At 38.9% G+C, this 12,001-nt stretch overlaps 1 protein-coding gene across 2 annotated transcripts in view; it reads left to right on the forward strand.

Annotated features, from left to right (window-relative positions):
* Nucleotides 1-2,722: 2,722 nt before the first annotated feature.
* The window catches only part of LOC139478740 (unconventional myosin-Ie-like), a 61,843-nt gene continuing 52,564 nt past the window's right edge, over nt 2,723-12,001 (forward strand). For both annotated transcript variants that reach the window (XM_071261386.1, XM_071261472.1), the window contains exons 1-2: nt 2,723-2,888; nt 5,553-5,678. In XM_071261386.1, the coding sequence (XP_071117487.1) occupies nt 2,886-2,888; nt 5,553-5,678 (129 nt within the window). In that variant the 5' untranslated portion in view covers nt 2,723-2,885. The remainder of the gene's footprint in view (nt 2,889-5,552; nt 5,679-12,001) is intronic.

Raw genomic sequence — 12,001 nt, forward strand, 5'->3', positions numbered from 1 at the left:
TGCAAGACTTGATTTTGCCAGGGATTTCTCCAATATGTGTACATGACTTTTGATTGTACAGGCGAAACAGCCGAACGTGAGACTGATATAATGCTGCGATAAATTGTATCAATATTTTGCAGACAATTGTGACATCATCGGTTACCATGGGGACAATCACAATGACATCAGTAATATATCTGCCACAATAAGCTGGTTCCTGGATCTATGGGTTGTCAACTTGTGATATAAATAGACGGGGCCAAGTCCATCTGCCACTTAATGACGACTACACTAACGTGAGTCCGCTAAAAGTGCGCACGGATACTGAAGCGGACGTAAAATATTACTTACTACATCTGAATCATAGCCTGGGCAGGGCATGCGTCTCACAGACTTGCTACTCCGTCTTACATACACCCCCATAATCGTCAACATGTGCATAGAAATTACCTTAAGAGCATGGGTGTCATACTGATTTTACGAAACGAGCAATGGCGAGGATAATACACGAATTCTAATAAACGACTTTCATTAAGTCAGTTTGACACACACGAGAGTAATAATTTCTTTATTGCCCATTATTTCCAAATCGTTTTGAGCTACCGTTTAGAAAAATGCACTGATCACGACCGCCGTCCATTGTCGAATGGCCTCAACAATCTTCAGCTTTTTTACGTCGTTTCTAGTGTGACGTCAATCCAAACTTACATCACAATAAAATTCGAATGACGTCAACAATACACTCGTGCGCGTGTAGTGATATTCCACAGGTGCAAATATGTTTTGTTATTTGACGAAGTCGGTTAGTGGGGTGGCCTAGTGGTTAAAGCGATTGCTCGTCACGCCGAGGCCTGGGTTCGATTCCCCACATGGGTACAATGTGTAAAGTTCATTTCCGGTGTCCCCGCCGTGGTATTGCTGGAACATTGCTGAAAGCGGCGTAAAACAATACTCATTCATTAACTGTGGGTAAGAAGAGAAGATAATATGTAGATAGAACATATGTAATACCAGACAGTCAAAACTCACCCGAAAACCAGATCTTTGGCAAGGAACAAAGATAAACAAACATTTGGCATCACAATCGCCCTCCGGCAAAGATGTGTGTTTGTTTGTTAGCTGTTTTTCGCAGCGCTCAGCAATATTATAGCTTATGAGTGAGTGAGTGAGTGAGTTTGGTTTTACGCCGCTTTTAGAAAAATTCCAGCAATATCATGGCGGGGGACACCAGAAATGGGCTCCACACAATGTACCCATGTCGGGAATCGAACCCGGGTCCCGAACGCTTTAACTACTAGGCTACCCGATAGCTTATGACGGCCGTATGTAACTGATCGAGTCTGGGACAGACGTTCCAGGGAGTTACATCATGAACATCGATCTACGCAATTGGCATGCATCAACCAAGTCAGCGAGTCTGACCAACCGATCCCGTTAGTCGCTTCTAAGGACAAGCATGGGTTACTGAAGTACATTTCTACCCCGGATCTTCTCGGGTCCCACCAAAGACGAGGTAAAGGTTCCATATAAGTTGTGTAGTTTGCAGTTTGTTGTTTAACTCTGCATTTGTCCGTGTTCCGTCCGGTATATAACGATGGCCTGTAAATAATCCAGTGGCTGGAAGTACGAACAACGATCCATGCCTTCGGAGTACGATGACACGCATTAAGCAAGTCAACGCGCCAGACCACCCGATCATTGCCTCTCCTCTTACGACAAGCTTGGACCACGTGTAAACCGGGATATCCACGTGGTTTCTAAAACCGCCAGTACATCATGATATAATATTCTTCCTGAAGAAGTAAGTATACTATGATATACTATTCTTTCTAAAGACGTAAGAACGCCATGATGTAATATTATTTGTAAAGAAGGAAGTCCACTATCATATAATATTCTTCTAAATACGAAATTACAAAATGTCATTATATACATTCTAAACAACTAAGGACAAAATTATATATAAACATGCATAAATTAGCTCGTAATTGTGTTTCGGAAATAAGCTCCTCTGTATGCAAAATTAAGAAGCTTTATTTGGGTATTTAAGCGAACTGTTTTTATACGTTTGAGTTTTTTTCATTTAATGCATGCGTTTCTGTATGCAAGTTAATTCAGAGTAATTGGTTTTGTTTTTTATACATATATTTATTTATTTATTTTTATTTTTATTTTTTTTTGGGGGGGGGGTGTATTTTACGCAATGCTCTGCTTATCCCTAGCTCTGCCAGTTTTGGTCGCTACAGGCGATTGCAGTGTCTGTAAGTTCGAGTGAGTAGGGGACATTCTTGAGGGGAATTGGAATCGAGTGATAAAACATGTGTCCTGTCATCTTCAACTGAGGCGCAAGTATTGATAGCATCAATATCAAAGGGTGGACGTTTAGATTAAGTGTGTACGAAAACATGTTTCGCCTTTTCTCCAGAACCTGATTACAATACAAACTGTATACCTATATCTTTTGTTTTGATTACAAATAGTCTATATAGAAAAAAACATCAGCGATAGATTGTATGTATTTATTTTATACAAAAAACAAACCTTTAATTCACTGATTTAATTTAGGACGAGTGCAGTTTAAAAAAAATGTTTTATTATGCTCACAAACGTTCCTAAAACAACACACCTGATGGACAATCCCTTGGGTGTGAAACACGGTGTCCGTAGTCCATATAAGGGTAATAACATGACGTCACATACAGGTGTTCTGCATCACTGCGCAACTGCGGAAGGAGCGACTATTTCCGTCTTTCGCTTCATACGGAAAAGTGAACTTTGTTGTCATGTCTGAGTGTGTAGAAACTATTGAAACAATTTGACATGGATTAACAACAGCACGAGGATACCCTGTTTCATTCATATTGTAGCCAAGACGGGCTAGATCCAAACACTTCGCTGGCAAAATGGTGAGTACTCTGTGTCACGATAGTCGCGAGATTCCTGTGGTGAACTGGGAAATCGATGAAGAAGATGTCAACATTGAACTCCGAATACACGAATACGCAATGGCTACTGTTACTGACTTTCAAGTTGTCGTGTCAGTTTCACTCAGTCGTTTATCTGCGGATTGCTAAATAACATACAACAGGTGGCGCCATTGCTACCTGTTGCCATTCCAGTTTCGGCTGTAGAGGCGGGCTATTTTTGGATTCAGATTCGTACATGTCATGTTAATTGACTCTCTACCTCCGTTATGAGGACATATGGTGTGAGCTGCGTTATCAACGACTGTCACTTCCTTGTATCAATAGACCTACTCATAAACACTCTCTTCTATTAAATCGTGTCATTGAATTAAAAAATGGTTAAGATGGCGTTTGTGAAATCTGGAGATCGTAACTTATTGACATGGCTGGAGGTGTAAAGACATTTATAAACATGTTATACAATCCCCTGTAACAGTGTAAGCATGGTAAGCATATTCAAGAAGAAACCATGAATTAATCAGTTAGGAAAATGAAAATGAGTGATAATATGGATTATGATGTGAGCACATGGGAAGGAAGATCTAATTGTATGTGGGTGGGTGGGGTTGTCTATTTTTACCTTGTGTGAGATTTCAGTGTTTGAAACAATTGTAAAACCCATGAAGACAGTCGGACAAGTGACCCATAAATATTGCCTGCCCATCTCCAAAGTTACCTGCCCGCATTCAGACATTATAAACATTGAAAAATAAGAGAAAAATTGCATGTAGATTTAGTTAAAATAATGCAAACAATTGCTTGAGAATCTATGAGGAGTTATGATAAAACAGAAGACGTAAGTAGTCTTAAGATTATCTGCCAGGCAGTTGCCATGCAGCCCGACAGAAAAGTAACCAGCAGGCAAGCAGGCAGTTATTTACTGATGAGGTCTTATATTATAGGTTCATGCTGGTAATCCTTTGCTTGGAAGACACTGAATGTATCGACAACATCTTATCTTTATTATGTTAGATGTTATTTCCTCGATGATGATTTGGGATTACATCTTGGCCCTTCAACATTACCTGGTGACCATAGAGAGTCAGTGAATTATCAATAATTGTTTTGTTGGCTCTTGAAAATGAAGTATGATCTATATTCTCCACAAATGGCATAAACTATTTTCCTCCTTGATATATTGTTTCACGATTGATTATGGAAATGACATCTTTGCTCATGAATTATTTGATCACACCTTGATTATTTGACATGTGTGCATTTCATCAAATAATTGTTTGATATGAACCAATTTCAAAACAGACTTTTACAGGGGAAAAAACTCAAAATTCTCAACCCTAACCCTGATAATACCTTAGGGAAACTGCTTAATTTAAGAATAGTATAACAAAAGATCTTATACCTTTAACATGGATTGCCATAGACAGGTTGTTAATTCAATCACATTGGTCTGGGATAGAGACACCACCATCAATGTTATTACACATGTCACTGAGTGTAAAACTGTCGGCCCAGCTTGGCTTGGCCACTGCTTTAAGTCCAGTTTGACTTTGTATTTGAGGTGCACTTTGACATGACGTGTGTAACGTGTGTAAGGACCATGTTAATTCTAATTAGCCCACTTGCCAGTGCTTAAGTAGGTCAGAGAAACAGCTGGTTCAGCATGTTCAGCAGTCACCTGGCTAATTGGGGAAGATTAATGACACTTGTTGTGTAAGACGTTTCGTCACACTCGTTAATGCTGTCACATTCAGCAAGCAGATTCATCACTTCACGATTGGTTTGATTGATTGTGTGTCTGAAGATATATGGCTCACAATTTGTAGTATTAGGAAGTGAGCTTGATGTCCAATATTGACGGATATTGGTAGCGGTGGCATTTAGCATTTGTTTAGGTGGAAGTTAAGGTTTCTTAATTTTGTTTTAATATATTAGTATTCATCGCATTGTTTTTGTTTTTTAACGCCACACTCAGCAATATTCCAGCTATATGACGGCAGTTATGTAAATAATCGAGTCTGGACCAGCCAATCCAGTGATTGACATGATAAGCATCAATCCATGCAATTGGGATACAATGACATGCATCAACCAAGTCAGCGAGCCTGACCACCCGATCCCGTTAGTCACCTCTTAAGACAAGCATAGTCGCCCTTTTCAGCAAGTTTGGGTTGCTGAAGACCTATTCTTACCCAGATCTTCACGGGTTTCATCTTGTGTTTCAAATTCTTGTTTATTAACAGTGACTAGGACCTGGGACATTACTTCTTAGTTTGTTTGCTGAATGGGTATTTTCAGTATGTGAGAGTGAATCGAAACAAAAAAATGTTGGAAACGTATTTCTTGACATGTTTTATTTTTTATATTGAACATGTTGTAGTATATTATGCAACAGTTTCACTTTATTTTATGTAAATTTTAAGGTTTAAGTTTAAGGGTTACAGATTTCTTTTTATGCTTATGGAAGTGGTTGTCATGTAGGCACTTGGTTTTATGACATGATTTGAAGGAAATAGAAAACCAAAAATGATACAACTGTTACCTTTGATCAATAAGTCTATTATCTATGATGATAATGTTGAAAAAATGCATTGTATCACTTGCATGAATTGAATATTAGGTTTTAATGTCTTTTGTTTGTTACAGACCTACCACTGGCAGAGTCGCAATGTCAAGACCAGTGGAGTTGATGACATGGTCCTCCTACAGAAGATCTCCGAGTCAGCCATTGTTGACAACCTCAAGAAGAGGTTCATGGAGGACTGTATATATGTATCCTTACACTATGCAACAGTAGCCTTGTGTTAGCAGTACACTGAGGGTCAGAGGTTAAAGCCCCACCCTGACTATAGATACAGCAAATGCGCCTTTAACACTATGACATAACACTATTGTTTATGCACCTTTAACACTATGACATAACACTATTGTTTATCTTAGATTATCTGTATTGATGAATTGAGTGTTTACTGACCTTCTTTCTGCAATGCAAATGTCAAGCTCATGCTCATCTTTACAAATATGCAGTACGAATATAGGTGCGAGTAAAAATGCAGCATGGTATTGAAGCTCAAAGTTACAAGTTCTTATGTATTACAAATGTACTGCATGCAGTTCCCGTGCTGCATATTTGTGTATTATGCTTTTTGTGACTGTATTCTATACTTGTTTATGCATTATGTTGTTACTTTGATGTTGTATTGCAAGTCAGATAACCCACAGGTAACTGGACATTTGTTACACGTTAAAATACCAGAAACCATGATGTTTGTCATGCTCGGATACATAGTCTGTCATCACAAGTAAAAAGACCAACCGAATTCATTTAGCCTGACCTCATGATATGATACTCGTATCGTGGTACGGAGCACCATGATGCACAGGAAATGTGATGAATCATTACACCCCTAGTTAAAGCACATCATCATTTAAAGAAAGTAGTCCCATGAGTAACAGGTAGCAATGGACAGTCAGTGAAGCTTTTGTGACACTCGAGATCAGGATATGTATTGTTATCATATAATGGGTAGGTTTCTCGGCAGGATAAAGCCAACGGATAAAAACGATATCCGTTGGGGTCATATGCGGATAGAGATGCAAATATCAAAGGTCAAGTAGGGACTATTTTCACTGTTTATAAACAAACATGGCATCGTCCTCGTCATTCGTCGATCGAGTCAGAATTAACCATCGGGAATCTGGATAAACTACAGGGATAATTGCTATCATTATCAAAAGAACAGTCTAATATACTGAAAATCAGTGTCTAACTGTAATGTAGCTAAGGCATTTATGTTTTGGCAACTTTGGAGATATAAATTTTGCGAACAATTTTGCGAGGGCACATCTGTGCTTGTAGACCTCTGCAGCTTGAAACCTTCTCCTCAAATTAAAATAGTTGGATTTGCCAAAATATGTTTGAATTGTTACCTTGTTTCATTTTGTCGCTTTGTGTACATCTGACTACACTTCTTAACTATGACAGGACAGACCGACTGTCAACATCGTCTGACTGTGGCCGTGACGTCTCATAGACTAGGGTTAGAGTAGCTTCCCTTTGACAAAGGGCAGTTACTCTAGCGGACAGACCGATGGATTGCCGCGAAAGGCAATTAAAACAATAGTTGTTTTGCGTATATGTTGCTTCGCCACTGTATAAGAAACAGATTTCAGTTGGAACTATATTGGCTACTGTCACTGTTCGACTGACACATCACTTACCTTGTGACATAATAAATATTAATGCGTGCATTCAAGGAAAACTCGCAATGTTTCGGTAATGTTAGTGAAAGAGGGAAAGCGATTTTGAAGCACAGAATTAAAGAATGCCATTATATGATATGATTGTATTCAGCGAGCCTTGGCGAGCTAAATACATAGTGTTTATTCCTAATACAGGATATTTACCATCCCCAAACACACAAGCGTGATAACCTCTATTTACATAATAACAACACATGCTTGATTTTAAGTAGCTGCAGGGCCTCATTTAACGCTTTCGTACTATGATAATTTGGTGAATGACTGAGTGAATGTTGTTTTATGGCACAGTTAGCATTATTCCAGTTATGTCTTGGAAGCTTGTGAATCATCAAGACAAATCACGACAGACCAGTGATTGATTAGTTCGCTTTCAACAAGCATGGGATATTACTGGTGACCCATTCTTCTCCCAAACCAACTGATAACTCAGGTATTTTAGGGCATTAAAAAGAATAGAGCTGCTATAAGCATGATAAGTTCTATGACAGATATGTTCCCTGGTCACGGTTCATGGCTGGCTGGTGTCTCTTGATGTCAATGGCTTCTTGTAGATTTCTTTGTTGCCAATTATTGTTGTTGGTAGACAGGACTTTGGTGGCTCCCCACATGATGTTATGGTCTTGGTTCTTGAGGATGTCTTCGGGACTAGCGGATTTCAGGTCTAGTTTGTTGACGGTGGTCTGATGTTCTATGAGGCTGGTGTTGATGGGTCTGAGGGTTTCTCCAATGTACTGGTGGCCACAGTTGCAGGGTATCTGTTGTATACATACTCGGGGTTTGGGACTTAAATGAGGGTCTCCCTATACATTATTTATCGCAATACTTTTTTCGTGATAAAATGGACATCCTGTTACTTAATTTGCAGCAATTTTGCGTGGAAGTTTATATTTCATTGGACATCCCTGCTATGTTGTAACAATAGGACATCCCTACTATATAGTAACAATAACAATAGGACCTCCCCACTATATGGTAACAATAACAATAGGACCTCCCCACTATATGGTAACACTAACAATAAGACATCCCTACTATGTAGTAACAATAACAACAGGACCTCCCTACTATATGGTAACAATAACAATAGGACATCTCTTCTAAATGGTAACAATAACAATAGGACATCCCTGCTATATGGTAACAATAACAATAGGACGTCTCTGCTATATCAGGTAACAATAACAATAGGACATGCCTACTATATGGTAACAATAACAATAGGACCTCCCTACGATATGGTAACAATAACAATAGGACCTCCCTAGGTCTATATGGTAACGATAACAATAGGACCTCCCTACTATATGGTAACAATAACAATAGGACATCCCTACTATATGGTAACAATAACAATAGGACCTCCCTACTATATGGTAACAATAACAATAGGACCTCCCTACTATTTGGTAACAATAACAATAGTACCTCCCTACTATATGGTAACAATAACAATAGGACATCTCTTCTAAATGGTAACAATAACAATAGGACATCCCTGCTATATGGTAACAATAACAATAGGACGTCTCTGCTATATCAGGTAACAATAACAATAGGACATGCCTACTATATGGTAACAATAACAATAGGACCTCCCTACGATATGGTAACAATAACAATAGGACCTCCCTAGGTCTATATGGTAACAATAACAATAGGACCTCCCTACTATATGGTAACAATAACAATAGGACATCCCTACTATATGGTAACAATAACAATAGGACCTCCCTACTATATGGTAACAATAACAATAGGACCTCCCTACTATTTGGTAACAATAACAATAGTACCTCCCTACTATATGGTAACAATAACAATAGGACATCCCTACTATGTAGTAACAATAACAACAGGACATCCTTACTATATGGTAACAATAACAATAGGACCTCCCTAGGTCTATGTGGTAACAATAAATAACAGTTAGAAAGGCAGAGTGAAAGTTACATTGGTTGTCCACCTGATCCAACATGTCCAGTACACACACTTCATTTATTAGTTTGTTCTAAATGAGAAGAGAGCTGAATATTGAAGCCTGAAACACACTGATACATTATTCTGAAAAGATTTCTTGTCCTGCAAGCCATTTCCTTGATCAGGAAGAAAATTGCTATTTTATTCTGATAAACATGATAAATGTCAACATTGCAGATAACACAATTTATGTGTGGCATTATTTAACACTATGAAATCATGCACCTTGTCTATATATAGAACTAGGTGTGTCAGTTGGGATTTACCATATTTCCTCTATTAGTCGCAGGGGCTCCAATACATGCCGGCCTCTGATTGACACTGTAATACCCTCTGTCCCAACAATAGAAACAGGGCCTTTGATGAAATTAATTATTGATATTGGTCCCTTGTTTTAATAATGATCATTTCCTCGAAATGTAACCCTTTGTGTAAGTCTAGAATTTAGGATTTGGAAATGTAGTCTGTTGCCAGTGTCCGAGCATAATAGGCCTGTGCCTTCACTGGATTCAATGCTTGTGTGAAATTATTAGACACACAGGCATCTAAAGGAGGAAATACAGTATTTATGTGACAGAACAAGTCCCATATCCCCAGCATTATCTACTGGGACTTTACTGATAAGGTATATTAGTTTGACCACATACTCATTGTTCTATTCGCCACGTGAAGATAATGGTTAGAATTGGTCTTCAGCAACCCATGCTTGGCTTAAGAGGATTGGATGGTCAGACTCACTGACTTGGTTGATGCATGTCATTGTATCCAAGTTTCATAGATAATGCTCATGGTGTCAATCACAAGATTGTCTGGTTCAGACACCATGATTTACAGACGGTCATCATATGACTTGAATATTGCTGAGTGTGGTGTTAATTAACAAACAACCAAACAGAACACCGTCATATAGCTAGAATATTGCTGAGTGCGGCATTAAGCAACAAACAAACAAACTACTAGAAGTGAATGTCATAGCAAGGCTACAAGACATCATCAACATGTTAAAGATGGGGTGTTTGGGATACCCTGTTAAACAGGCCAGAAACATCAACAACTGAGAATGTTGACCAGCCAGGTAGGGTTTAGCACTTTAAAAGCCATACACCTTGGGGCTATTCAGCTCAAGTATTGTTTCCTGATGCATGTAGTAATGCTGCTTCTGAGGAATATGTATGTATGACTTTACCACTCATTCAGGAAGTATGTTTCCCGTCTCTCCCTAGGGCTGTTTTTGAGTTTACAGCCCTGAGTTAATTATATCTTTTTTTTTAAATTTAGAGTACGCATTTAAGAGGAAGAGATCTCAAAAGGTTGACACTCAAAAGAACCACTGGAAAACACTTACTTTAAATCTGGAAAGGTTTGCGCAATGAAATTATTGCGAGTGTCTAACACTCACCTTAAGTGCGTCTGGAAAGTTTTGCAGTTTTGACACACTGTTGATGAGATTACCAAAGATCAAATTTACTTCTAGATGTGTTATTTTTATCCCCCCGATTTGAAAAACGGGAGGATATAGTGATTAACACATCCCTCCATCCGATTTATGTTTCCGGAGCAGAACTCCCAAGACTGCAAATATTTCTTGTTGAAACATTCTGTATAGATCAGTCTAGTAGGAAATTGGTGCCTTTTGATGATTTAAGTTTTTATATTTTTTATATTTTGTTAAAAAGTTTTCATAACTTCATGATGAAAGCAAGTTGTTTTTCATTTCCATAGCAGAGCTCCAATCCTTTTAAATATTTCTTGTTGAAACTTGCTATATAGATAAGTCGAGCGGGAAACTGGTGCCTATTGATGATTTGGGATTTTAAGGTTTTTTTATTACTTTTTCCTTGACAAGTTGAACTTACACTGAAAGTGATGGTAGTGTTTGTGTCCAGAACAGAGTGACAAAGTGTGATTAAGGAAACGGATGTGAGGGATTATTGATTTAATTAGGCTGCTGACTGGTTGACAACGTGTGGAAGCAAATAGAAGAATTAAACCTCCTTATGCTTTTTGTTTCTGGATGATCTACTCAAATAACGGTCATGAAACTATTGCGAGTGTGTGTCAACATAGACTCATGTAATTGTTAGGTCTAATGTCGGCTGCTTATAAAGATTACTTACAGATTCGTCAAGAATTAGAACAGGTCCCAAGCTACCTTTGCTGGTTGCAAAAAGCGAGCAGGTGGATCGGCTGATCAGGCTCAATGACTTGCTTCATAGCTTGTCAACGTACCCTGATGGCGTTATTGACAGGCTGCTGTTATATAGCTGGAATATTGCTGAGTGCAATGTTAAGCAAAAACAAACATGAACCTTGGGAAGCTTCATGCGAATGTCTGTTGCAAAGATTACAGATCGGATCTGCGAATATTAAACCTGGACCACCCTGTGTGTTATTGAGACTAGCATGGTTTAGTTGAGCTATTTCTGACACCAGAATATGTTATTTTCATCATTCTTGTCGATCTGAGGAGCAGTGTGTTAGCCAGATGGTAACATGTTGGCTTGTGTATGCTGAAGACCGCCTCCGTGGTCTAGTGGTAGTGAGGAAGGTCCGGGGTTCGATCCCCGACCGCGTCATACGAAAAGATGTTAAAAGATGGTACTTGTTGTTACCCTGTCTGGCACTCGGCATTAAGGGGCTAAAACAAGGACTGGTCGGCTCGGAGTCAGTATACTGTGTTCAAAATACTGGGTATTCATGTTAAACTGTGGCATGGTATCTCAGTGATCTAGCGCTATAAATCGGCATCAGTCCGGACTAGTACAAGCAGCCACTCAAACACACACGTACATGTGCTTCGCTATATAAGTGCAATATTCTTGGACGCGACGTTAAACCCCATTTCACCTCACCTC

Source organism: Haliotis cracherodii, unplaced genomic scaffold (genome assembly GCF_022045235.1).
Source record: "Haliotis cracherodii isolate W230 unplaced genomic scaffold, xgHalCrac1.p SCAF_1, whole genome shotgun sequence".
NCBI classification, from domain to species: Eukaryota; Metazoa; Mollusca; class Gastropoda; order Lepetellida; family Haliotidae; genus Haliotis; species Haliotis cracherodii.